At 46.4% G+C, this 12,467-nt stretch overlaps 1 protein-coding gene across 2 annotated transcripts; it reads left to right on the forward strand.

Moving 5' to 3' along the window:
* Positions 1-1,124: 1,124 nt before the first annotated feature.
* Positions 1,125-8,261, forward strand: TENT5A (terminal nucleotidyltransferase 5A). Of its 2 annotated transcripts, none has more exons than XM_041412368.1 (3): positions 1,125-1,248; positions 1,876-2,383; positions 3,395-8,261. In XM_041412368.1, the coding sequence occupies exons 2-3, from the start codon at positions 1,961-1,963 to the stop codon at positions 4,172-4,174; spliced, it is 1,203 nt and encodes a 400-aa protein (XP_041268302.1). In that variant the 5' UTR covers positions 1,125-1,248; positions 1,876-1,960; the 3' UTR covers positions 4,175-8,261. The 2 variants fall into 2 exon arrangements, with proteins under 2 accessions (XP_041268302.1, XP_041268301.1); XM_041412367.1 differs by lacking the exon at positions 1,125-1,248 and adding an exon at positions 1,425-1,668.
* Positions 8,262-12,467: the final 4,206 nt, after the last annotated feature.

Raw genomic sequence — 12,467 nt, forward strand, 5'->3', positions numbered from 1 at the left:
AGCTGCAGTCCCTTGTACACGTTCGTATTTTAAAAGCTTTCTACCTTCTTTTTTTTTTTTTTTTTTTTTTTTTTCTATAACACATTGATACAGAGCAATACAAACACTTTTATCGCCCCGAGCGGCACGGGGAGGGGGCGGCGGTGCCGCATGACGGGGCACAGGGTGGAGTCAGCCCCGCTCCGCGTCTCTCCGGCGTGAGGAGCAGGCTCGCGCTGCCGAAGCCGTAGGGAATGCGGGCAATGGATCAAAGCCCGAGCCGCCCCCGGCCCCGCGGTAGCCGGCAGGGGGCGCCCTTGCCCCGCGCTGCGCCGGCCGGAGCGCCCCGACGGGGCGGGCGCGGCGGGACCCCCGCCCGGCGTGTGGGGTGGGAGCGGCAGGGCCGGGCTCGGGGGCTTCCCCAGCAGCCCCACACCTCTAACCCCATCCCGGGGAGGGAGAAGATGGGGGGCGCGCTAAAAATGGGGGAAGGGGACAGTAAACCCGGTCGGGCTGTGTCGCCCACCCCTCCTTTTCGGCGAAGCGCTCGGTTGAGGGAGCCGCGCGTCACGTCGTCGTGCACCCCCATTAGCCCCTCCTGCCGCGCGTCACAAAACTGCGAGCGGTGACGCAACACTGTCCATGACCCCCCCGTGTCCCCCAGCACTGCATCCTTGCGCGCAACCCGCTATCTATACCGCGCTGGCGTGCGCAGGGTGCGCACTGGGGCGGTGGCGGCTCCGGGTGCTGCTGCGTGCGCTTAGTCTGTTTTAAATAGTCTGTGTACGTTTTAAATAATATGTGTCTTGAAATTGTATCGATATGCGCATAGTATCTATATGTGTTTTAAATGATAACTATATGTATGTGTATGTACGTAACAGGTGAAAAATAAGCAGATGCATTCATAAGAGAAAATGCAAATAAATTATACGGGTATGTTTATATAATATGCTTGTCTTCCACGTCATTTTCACGGCTCCGCGGTTACCCAAGTTGTACTCTATAAGCAGGATGCTCCTCTGGAAAGCACCGGCTCCTCCGTGGTCTTCGAGATGTCTTTTTCCTCCCCTCGCCGGCGAGGAGGGCGGGCGGGCACGGGGGAAGGGGCCGGGCCGGGGCCGGGGCCGGGCAGGCACGGCGTGATGCCGCTGCGCTGCCGCCGGCGGCTCTGGAAATCTCGGTCAGGAGCCGAGCAGCGCAAACCACACGGCCCGGGATCCTCGGCATCTGCTTGGAGCGGGGCTTTTGCCAAATTCCGTCGCTCTGGTATGAAGTTTGGCTGAGCCTGGGATGACCGGGAATGTCGGGGGGGCGGGCGGGGGGGAAAAAGGCAGAGGGAAAAAACCCCGGGAATGAATGGCAGCGCGGAGCTGGGTGCCCCTGGGCGCGCATGCGGGTGCGCGGGGTGTGGGCGGGCCGGGGGCACCGCCGAGGCCGGCCATGCAGATAGAGGGGGCGGGACGCGGGCGCCGTGACTCGGAGCCCCGGAAGCGCGGAGAAACCCCGTATAAAAACTACTGGGGACCTTTCCCGGCCAGAACTACGAAAGCTCCGGAGACGGCGGCAGCCTGCGGCGGCAGCGAGCGGGGCGGCCTCTTGGGCGGTGCGGGGCGGCCTCTCCGTCGGCGCGGGGCGGCCTCTGCCCCGGCGGGAGCGCGGAGAGCGGCGCAAGCAGCGGCGCTGCAGGTCGGGCACCTTCCCTTATCCTGCAGCACCACCTGGCTCCGGGGGGCTTTTTCTCCCCCCACCCCCTATTTTATTTATTTTTTTAAAATCTAATCAGTAGGTGTGTCCCCCCGCTTCCCCACTGAAAGGGACGGCCGCAGGGGAGCGGAGCTCGGGCGCCGGGTGCACGCAGCTGCTGACCGCTGGCTTTTCCTCCTCTTTTGCCAGGCGCGGAGAGAGAGAGGCCCCGGGGGGCCGGCGGGGAGCCGGAGCGGTGCCTGGATCCAGCCCGGGGAGGCGGCGGCCGCTCGCCATGGCAGACGATGAGAAGGCCGGCGGGAGTTCCGCGGACGGCGGCGAGAGCGCGCACTGCAACGTGCTGAGCTGGGAGCAAGTGCAGCGTCTGGACCGCATCCTCAGCGAAACCATCCCCATCCACGGCCGCGGTAACTTCCCCACGCTGGCCATGCAGCCTCGCCAGATCGTCAAGGTGGTGCGGAGCCGGCTGGAAGAGAAGGGCATCGGCCTGCGGGACGTGCGGCTGAACGGCTCGGCCGCCAGCCACGTTCTCCACCAGGACAGCGGCCTGGGCTACAAGGACTTGGACCTCATCTTCTGCGCCGACCTGAAAGGAGAAGCCGAATTTCAGACTGTGAAGGACGTGGTCTTGGACTGCCTCTTGGATTTCTTACCCGAGGGGGTGAATAAGGAGAAGATCACGCCTCTCACACTCAAGGTAAACCTGCCCTCTGCCCAGGCGCCCGGAGCGGGCAGGTGTGAGCGCCTGCCTGCGGGGAGTGGGCACCTTCCCCCTGGGGATGGAGTGCTGCGCTCAGGGACGCAGCTCCCCCCGCACCTCCGCGACCCACGGGAACCCCGAGCGATTTATTCACCCCACGCTTAAAACCGAGGAGGAGTTTGCAGTGAAGCGCCCTGACCGGGGCTCTTCAGGATTAATTAGCTCTTTCTCCCTCCCGGTTGATTTGCTGGGAGCGTTGTTTTACCTGGGGCGTGTGCCGGGCGCTGCACACCTCTCTCCCAGCCCGGCTCGGCGGCAGCTCGGTGCGCCGGCTCCGCTTCCCGGGTGCGCTGAGAGCGTAGATGGATTTAACATCTGCAAGAAGGAAACCCCGTCTGCAAGGCATGCTTCCAGCTGTGCTAAGTGCCCCAGTGGGGAGGCATATTATTCCCTCCTCTAGAAGACACTTCGCTTGAGTTGATTAGGCTGAATCCAAATCCTTCCAGATTTTTAGAGGGATTTTTTTTTTTTAATATGCAACTGATTTATGGAACATGCACTGGTAGGATTGAGGGGAATGAACACTTGCTAACTTTTCTTTGGGAAGTAGAGAGAAAGAAGTGAAAACCAATAAATGTTTCTTTTTAGATTGTAGTAGTGACCTTCTGCATATGGGTGCAGCCATATTTGGCAGATGTGCCATGGACTTAGTCTGTAGATGTATTTAGAAGTGACTGAACAAAGTAGTGTTGCTATATGCTTCCCTTGCATGACAGAGTCCCAGCAGAACACCCTCCCCTGTCATACCCTTGCAGTGACAGCATTTGGAGCTCTCGCATTAAGCACTTACTCTGTGGTTTGTATCTGCAGGCTCCATGAAATCTTTTGTGAAATGCAAATACGGGGTGGGGGGGGCTTGGGGGGCTTGGGAGGGGTGAGCAGACGCAGTGATGGAGAAATTTCTTGGGTCTTTGTCGTGATTTGCTCATTTTGTCTTTCTGATTATAGGAGGCTTATGTGCAGAAAATGGTAAAAGTATGCAATGATTCAGACCGATGGAGTCTTATCTCCCTGTCCAACAACAGTGGCAAAAATGTGGAGCTGAAATTTGTGGACTCTCTGAGGCGGCAGTTTGAATTCAGTGTCGATTCCTTTCAAATCAAGCTGGACTCCCTGCTGCTTTTTTATGAGTGCTCAGAGAATCCGATGACTGAAACTTTTCACCCAACTATCATTGGCGAGAGCGTTTATGGGGATTTCCAGGAAGCCTTTGATCACCTCTGTAACAAGATAATTGCCACCAGAAACCCAGAAGAAATCAGAGGAGGTGGTCTTCTGAAGTACTGCAACCTTTTGGTAAGGGGCTTTAGGGCAGCCTCTGAATCTGAGATTAAATCCCTGCAGAGATACATGTGTTCGAGGTTTTTTATTGACTTCTCAGACATTGGCGAACAGCAGAGAAAGCTGGAGTCCTACTTGCAGAACCACTTTGTGGGATTAGAAGACCGCAAGTATGACTATCTCATGACCCTTCACGGTGTGGTGAATGAGAGCACAGTGTGCCTGATGGGACATGAGAGGAGACAGACTCTGAATCTGATCACCATGCTGGCCATCCGGGTCCTAGCCGAGCAAAATATCATCCCCAACGTGGCCAATGTCACCTGCTATTACCAGCCAGCCCCATACGTAGCAGATGCCAACTTCAGCAATTACTATATTGCCCAGGTTCAGACGGTGTTCCCTTGCCAGCAGCACACATACTCTACTTGGCTGCCCTGTAATTAAGAACTGAAATTAGTAGACCCCGTGGAGAGGACTTTCTCTAAGATGTAGGAAGGGGCAACGGGTCCCTCTGAAATGGGGCGTTTTGTGCAATGACGATCTGCTCTAGTTTTCAAGCTTGGGACAAGCTTGTGATTCTTCTAATAATTAATGGGAGCATGATCAAGAAAGAACCCCAAAATAATTGGATCCTACCCCAGAGCACAAGAGGCCTGTCATTAAAAGCAGCCAGCTTCCCCTGAAATAAGTGAGGGAGGAATGCTTGATGACAATATGGGTTGGCAATATCTGCTCCCATAGCTTTGGCATAGAGAAGGTGGGAAAGCCTTATTTTATTTTGTTTTTATTCTTACTCTAGAATGGGATCTGCAAAAGGGAGAATATGAAAGAAACAAAACAAAAAAAAAAAAACAACAAAAGAAAAAAACTTCACAAAAAACAGTTCTATATATATTCAGGAGTTAAAAGTTAGAGGCATAAAGCAGAGATAAGCTGAATAAAGTTGTATATTGGAATTACTGCATTTGGGGCTTGCAGCAAGTGCCGTCTATGGATTGACCATGTAGAATGTATAGCTTGCTTGACTAGAATGCTTTACCAGAAACAGCTTGCTCCAAATGAACAGTAGTGGATTGGTACAGTTATAGAAACAGAAACACGTACGATGACAAAGTCCATTATTTCCAGCTGTGTGCATGCCTCACATTTTAAAAATGTGAGAATGCTGGAAAACCAGCTGTGGCAAGAAGTATATACTTAAGGACCAAAGATTTCGCAAAAAAGTTATCCAAGCAAAGAAGATACAGTAGAGTATATATATATATAAATATATATATATATGTAAAAGGAGATGTTCCTATATTTGTACACACCAATAGTAATCAAAAGTGCCTGATGCCTTCATAAAATTTGAAGTGAGAAAAAAAAATAGTTTTGTGGTTTAACCATGCATTTTTTTTTATCAGGGACACAAGGATAAAAAAAAAAAAAAAGCAAACCAACCCATAAGCTTGTGAATAAGTGGTGGAGGAAATGCCCTATTTTTTTTTCTTGGCAAATACCTGTATAGAGTTAATGTTTTGTCGGTGTGCTATTATCCTAGGTACGTGTGTGTATGTGTGTATATATGTTTGTGTGTGTATATATGTACATGTTATTGGTGTATATCTATATATATACACACACAATATATATTAATGTGGTCTAGGAAAATGTAGCAATTAAGGAATGTTTAAATAAAGTACTACTTGTTTTCCAGTTTGCAACAGGATGTCATAGGACAGTGGGCACCTTGCAGTGAAATTTTAACCCACACCTGAGAAATTTGGAGTAAATGAACCAGTCAGGATTAAGGTGGGATTCAGATAATGTCTTTGGTTGCAAGAACAAGGATTACAGTAATTCATTGGGTTGCTTGTGAGCCATAATAATTTCACAGATGGAGAAACATATGACTAGCTGATTTTTTTAACTGTTTTGTACTGTAATGCCATTTTGACATTTAACCCACTAATGTTGTGACTGCATACCTCCATGATGTGTAATTTCAGTGGAACGTGGATCAAAGATAGGTTTATTTAAACCCCCTGACAGCTAAAGAATATTGTATTAGTTGGTAATTTGAACACTAATTGTTAATATTTAAAGGAGTATTTTTAATAGAATGCATTATGCATTCCAGGACCACTAGAATTTAGCAAATGTGAAATGAACCCTTTTTAAGAGTGTTGCACGATTGCTGAAAATTATATTTTATATATATATTATATATATATATATTTTTATGCAAATATTAAACATCTTTGATCTGGTTGTCACACTGCATTTACAATTTTAGTACTGTACTTTATTTAAATGGAATCACTTTACATTGGAACAATAGCTATTCACTTTCATTTCCTCTCCCGAAAGACCAGCAGGGGGGAAAAAAACCAACCTCCTCTGCTGCTGTTTTCACTTCAGTGCCATCTCTGAAGGTGTTAAATTCTTTGTTGTGCTTTAAAAACCTAATGACTAAGTGACACTTGACTCTGATAGTTTGCTTTTTCTTTCTGAAGGGGGGAGAAAAAAAAAGGGAATTCAGGCTTTTGAAGGAAATCCGTCTGTGCCCTGCCTGGTGACAGGCACGGTCTGACGCTGGAGTCAGGGGCAGAGACAGGGAGAGGACTCGTGTCCTGGCAGTGTATTTTCCCTATGGAGCGAGTAAGGTACATCTATTTTTGTCGCGCTTTGTACTTTTCAATCTGCAGGCACTTTAATAGGAACCCGATTTGTTTACTGAAGCACCTTCCCTGCGAGTCCTTCAGGAAACTCAAAAGCTGGTCCATTGCCATTCTAGCATTGACGTGCAGACCTTGTCCCCACCTTCCCTTCCTTTGGTGCTGCTTCTTGTCCCGGCGAGGTTCCCTGCAGCCCCCTGGAGGCTCCGGGCTGGGTGCTCCCGGCTCACTGCTCCTGGGTTGCTAGCGGAAGCGAGCAGAGGGCTGGGGAAATAGGATCAGCTGGTAATGTGGTATGTCTTCTCTCCCACAACTATTTGTGGCAAATAAATGACTCATCCTCTCTTTAAAAGGGTTTGAGAATCTATAGCTGTGCCACAACCACAGAATGCTGATAATACATGATACAGTGCTGTTTTTCCTTTGAAGGACCCTTTATTTTTGCCATTGCTTGAAAGAAAGTTTTGAATTACTTCCTCTCAGCTCAAATCTAATTGTGGGTTGGGGTTTTTTTTTTTTGATTGACAGCAGCTAGTTACCTTGTAGTGCATACAGCAGGACTCTGAGCTAAACTGCACCTTTTGGCATTTGCATTTTGATACATATATAATATGTTTTTATATATATTATATAGGTATTCCAGATCTGTTTTGCATATGTTAATGATGAAGTGGTGGAACTGGTGGAGCTTTGTTTTATTTGTGACTGGTGGCTTAAAATGTGCCTGGTGTTAGAGGAGGGAAGAAGGCATGAGTTCAGGCCAAGAGTAAAATAAGAACCTCTTTTCAAAGCTGGTTTATTTCTGTGGTTTGCACACCTTTCCCTCCATAAAGTCTGACTTCTTTTTAACTGTTTTTTTCCCCTCCTCTTCAGCACACTGGTACTTTTAAAGTTAATAACCGTGTTCTTGCTTTGTAGACTTGATCTGTCCCATCCAATCAGCAGTAAGGTTAGAGCTTGTGCTGCAGAAGACAGTGCCCCTTTTAAAGAGCTGAACTGATTAAAGACATTGACCTGATTACAGTAAAACTGTTTGTGCCACCACTGAATTTCCTGCTAACCAACAGGGCACTAAACTTGGTTAAATGTAATGATTCTGAAACAACCAAGAGCTTTTAAATGGGATTTTTCTTCTTTTTTTTTCTTTTCTTAGACGTAGATGTCCTCTCAAATGCAAGAACATTTCTCCTAAAAATAGAAGGGCAATTAGAAGACCAAAAAGATGATATTTTTCTAGTTTCTCGTATTGCACTTAAAATATTTTTTATCTTGCACAAAGGCCTTCACACAAATCCTCTAAACAGCTCTTACTAAATGCTTGGTTTGCATCACATCGGAAGCTCCTACCGGTTCAAAAAAGGCGCTTTTTTTTAAATTGAGAAAATGAAGTGTGATAGATAAAACTGCACAGAAAAGGAAAAATTGTATTTGCATATTGAGCTCCTATTTGAGTATATTCTTTTGTACGGTTTTCTTTATGCAGAGAATTTCCCTTGCAAGAAAGAAAATCAGTGTACTGTTTTGCTGTTGTAATAGTGGTTTGCTAACAAAATAAATAGTAAAAAAAAAAAAATAGCCTGCAAATTTCAAGACATCTTGGCTAAAGGCACTGCAGGCTCCTGCAGTCTGTAGGAGTCTGTGCAGATTTGCTTTCCCTCAAATTTCCTTACAACTGTTGCCTTCTGCAAGGCATCCTGTTGCAGCAAACTGCTCCTTGGATTGCTCTTTTGGAACATTTTGACTATAGGCTTTGTCACAGACAGAAAAAGAGCTGATGGAAAACAGACTCTAGAGGGAACAGATTGTGAATTTTGTTTACAGCATCCAATATTTGGATTTTTTTGTAAATAAAAAGAAGTTATTTTTTTCTATTGATTTGTGTCTGCTGTCTTCCATGTCTGAAATAGCTCTGGCCTGCTCCTACTGAATACCAAGTTCGCTTTCATTAAAAGAGGACAAGGGCAGCACTTTTCTGAGAAGAGTAGCATTCGGCTGCTTTCCGATTGGAGCACAGAACATTTTGAAAAGCCCTGCCTCGTGCCAGCTGAGCTTGGCTGGCTGTACTCAGCTGCAGAGGAACCTCCCCAGCCACTGCCAAAAATACACACTCCAGCACCAGTTGGGCTGTGCAAATGGTCCGAAACACAAAAAGGAAACAGTGCCATGGCAACCCCACGCCCTCACCGCCCTCCCAGCGTAGGGACCGGGCATTTGTGATGGCTGTGATCAGTGCACCACAAACCACCATGCTGGCAGGAGTGAGGGGCTCCTGGTGTCCTTGAGGTATATTTGGTAGGGGCTGATGTCTCCACCTTGCCATTTTGGTAGGTCTGGGGGGGCAATGGTGTGCTGCTGCCTGGGTGTAAAGGTGGTGCCAGCTGTAGCGGGTGGGGTGCTGCAGGTCCTGAATCTTGGGGCACTGTTGGGGAGAAGGGATGCACATGCCTGATTGATGCAGCTGCTGAATCAGTTCACTTCTTCCTGCAGATTCAATGTTTACTCTTCTTCCCTGCCCTACAATGCTGCCCTTGTCAGCAGAGGTATTTTCTGTTTTCTATGTTTACAGGAGAGATGCCTCAGTAATGAAGGCTAATTTCCTCAAAAAGCACTTCAAGGGGATATGAAATACTAATTTACAATGCTCGTGGCAATACTTTTTCAGTCATGGTGCCTCAGACTGACCCAAATTTGAAAAATATTGGCTAAGAGTCTGCAGTATGTAGCTCTTACTAGGCTCTTTCATATACTGTGCCGGTCTTGGAAGTCTCAAACTGGCTCAGTGGGAGTGTGAATATGCTTATTGTAATGATGAGTGAACCTGTATTCCTCTGTAGAAAAAACAACCAGACAAGCTGGTGGGATTGCTCATTTTTCCAGGCACAGAGGCAGCCCCCTCACTGAATGCCGGGTGCCTTCTGCACAGCACCTCTTTTGAAATCAGCCTGGTCAGGAGCGGGGGATGCACTCAGTATCCTTGCCCATACAGCATCGTATTTCCTCCCATGTTACTGCCAGAAAAAGGAGGGGCACATGGCCTACCCTTTCCTCCTGTTAACTTGCTCAGTTAGGGAATATTTCAGTTTGACAAAACTACCCAAAGACACAGATGAAAACTGGGGGATTGGAAATCATTTAAATCTAAATGCCTTTGCTTGTATCTCAAAATCAAAGTCCAGATGGATGCTCCTATACTTTGCAGCAAGTTAATTCCCATTTATCTGCTTAAATTTGGAGGGATTTTTTGGAGAGCCAGCTGAGTGGACTGTTGTGAGTCCTCTTTCCCAAACTGAGAAGGAGTGTGATGCAGACACAGCCAACTGAATGCTCACTTTAGGATGTTGTGATTTTCTGGAGGGAGGAAGCGGTCAGTACTGAAGAGGAGGGAGGCCAAAAGCAAAGTGGGACAGTGGAAATCACCTGAACAACAACACTGTGGAAAGCTGGAGGACACACTGATAGATTACAGTAGGAGAGGAGAAATAGCTCAAGTCTTTAACTTCTCCTCACCCTGCTAAAATAAGTCAGATCAGAGAAGCTGTCACTTATCAAGATAAGTTACAGCCTGTGGTTTTCCTTGGCTGCAGCAGCACATATTTATTTTATTGCCATAAAAAAAAAATACGCAGGAACCTCTTTACTCAGGAATGAAACTGAGTTTCTAGTTTTTATCGAATTATTTAGGATGGAAAGACCTTTAAGATCATTAGGTCCAACTGTTTACCCATTACCATGAAGTACACCATTAAATCATGTCCCTAAGCACTACATCTGCTTATCTTTAAATACCTCCAGAGATGGTGACTCCACCATGCTTCTTAGGGCAGCGTGTTCCAATGCTTGACAACTTTTTTGGTGAAGGAATTTCTTCCTAATATCCAACCTAAAGCTCCCCTGGTGCAACTTGAGGCCATTTGCTCTTGTCTGTGAAACCTCTGCAGAGAGTTGAGTAGAAGTTGCACGCACCTTTTCCCAAAGTGTCTGTGTGGATCTAGTCATGCCTTCCTGAAGCTGCCACCAAGAAACCTCCTCCCTTTTATTTATGTGTTTTTAGTAAAATTTAGTGCATGTGGCTGTATGAACTTAGGTAAAGCACAGCTATATGCTGTTGCATTGGAGATGGTGTAGTTTTGCAGCAACACCTTGAATATCTACAGATGTGTGTCAGAAGCAGCTCTGCAGTGGCGCTCTAGTCTGCACAAGGATCAAGAGCACAAAATCTAAATCTGTACATTAGAGAAGAAATATTCACTGTTCAAAAGCCTGATAAGCTATCATTTCCTACATACTTACATAGCCTTGGGCTGTCCAGAGAGTTTTGTGGATGCAAAATTTCACTATTTCATGTGACTATTGCACCAGTACTTGCCAGAAAATTTTGGTTTTTTTGCATTGTTTGGGAAAAAAACTTATGTCCTAAATACACACATAATATGGGTGCACAGCATGGATATTCCCCATGGTGAAAACATTCCTTACATTCCCATAATGGCTTTGAGGGCATAAATTGCTGTTTTTCAAGAGGACATTGTTCTTAAACATACTTTTCCTTCTGTTGAACTTAGGGGTCAAAATGAGTGAACAACTCTCCTTAGTTAAATTTTCTTCTCGAAAATGGAGACATCCAGAACAGCCAGCAGTTTCAAAAAATGAAAGTCTCTTGTATCTAACCTATACAGGGTCTCTTCTCTGGAGTTCCTCCCTTGGGGGTTGTAGAACAGTCTCCCTTCTAAAGTCACAGCTAAAGACAGTAGACAATGAATGTGCTTTGGAGATGTCCAGCTCATCCTCATCTGTGTGTGTGTGTGGTCACCTCTCTGCAGCGTGAACAAAGGTGGTGAGGGGTGCCTGGAGCAGGAAGACAGGCATTCCTCAGGGAGATGTACATGGCTCTGTGATAGTTTCCTCTCAGGGACGTGTTCTGTAGTAAAAGTGTGTCTGAAGAGGATTCACGTGTCTGCAGTAATTGCATGGCTGTTGTTTTAACCACGACTCCCTTTCTTGGCTTATTCCCTCAATCCAAGACATCTGTGGAGTTCCTGCAGTATATTCTGATGTGGAACAGTAATTGCAAGGAAACCTTTCTGCAATCACATCCAGTCTGAATTTAACTAGTGCTTTGAGGAAAAGATAAAGACATGGTCCTTTTGCTTTTTAATCTTTTGTCCTTTCTCACAGTTTCACTTCTGCCTTGCTGTTCTCTGCTGACTTTTCTGCTGCCTTCTCATCCTGATTCTTGCAGAAGAAAGAGGGACCAGCACCACATGCTTCTCGTCAGACTGTCAGTAATTCTGCTGGTCTCTGGTGTTTGAGAGCCACTGATATAAGGTGGATGCTGGATGGGCCATTAGGTGAGGTTCAGCAAGAGGAGTGGAATATCTCTGTGCGACCACGTGTCCTGGCTATCTTTTGAAATGCTCTTCAGAAATATTTGGAGCCAAGATGTCCACTGGCAGTTCTTCGTGACAGGGAAATTATTCATACAGCCTTATACAGTTACTTGAACTTCTGAAGAAGTGCAGAATAGCAGTTAAATTAATTCAAAATTTAGTAAAACAACAGTTATGGTTAAATCAGGGGGAAATGCACTACAGGGCACTTATCAAAATGTCAGCATGCAAACTGGTAAGAGAAGCTCTTCCTCAGTATAAAATACTTCCTTGACTATATTGTTTGGGCTTCAGCAGGGTGTTTACACACTTTGAAAACCAGGCACTTGGATTTGGGTTAATTTACCCACTGAAGAACAGTTTGCATATCTTGCTCCTCACCTCAGTCTTTTGTTGTTTGGGAAGCAACAAACACATGATTAGGGTCTGCTTTGCTAGAGTGGTGTAAACTATGACTTGACTGATTTATGTAAGTGCTATTTATAAGTAAAACCCTATAAACGTCAGCCAGTGGTGGAAGTGAAACCAAGAATTTGGTCTTCCTTCTCACCAGCTGTGAACAGTTCTTTTGCATTTTTATGGAACTATAAAATTGAATAGTGCATCTTCTGTAGATGGAGCTTTCTGACATGCTTTTCATTTCTTCCCAACCCTCTGTCACCAATAATGTCAAATATTTAAGGCTGTATT

Source organism: Onychostruthus taczanowskii, unplaced genomic scaffold, assembly GCF_017590055.1.
Source record: "Onychostruthus taczanowskii isolate IOZ18803 unplaced genomic scaffold, ASM1759005v1 scaffold39, whole genome shotgun sequence".
NCBI classification, from domain to species: domain Eukaryota; kingdom Metazoa; phylum Chordata; class Aves; order Passeriformes; family Passeridae; genus Onychostruthus; species Onychostruthus taczanowskii.

Coding starts and splice junctions, on each gene's coding strand:
- TENT5A (XM_041412368.1), top strand. CDS start 1,961: ATGGCAGACGATGAGAAGGCCGGCGGGAGTTCCGCGGACGGCGGCGAG. Junction 2,384..3,394: donor TCACGCCTCTCACACTCAAG/GTAAACCTGCCC, acceptor TTCTGATTATAG/GAGGCTTATGTGCAGAAAAT.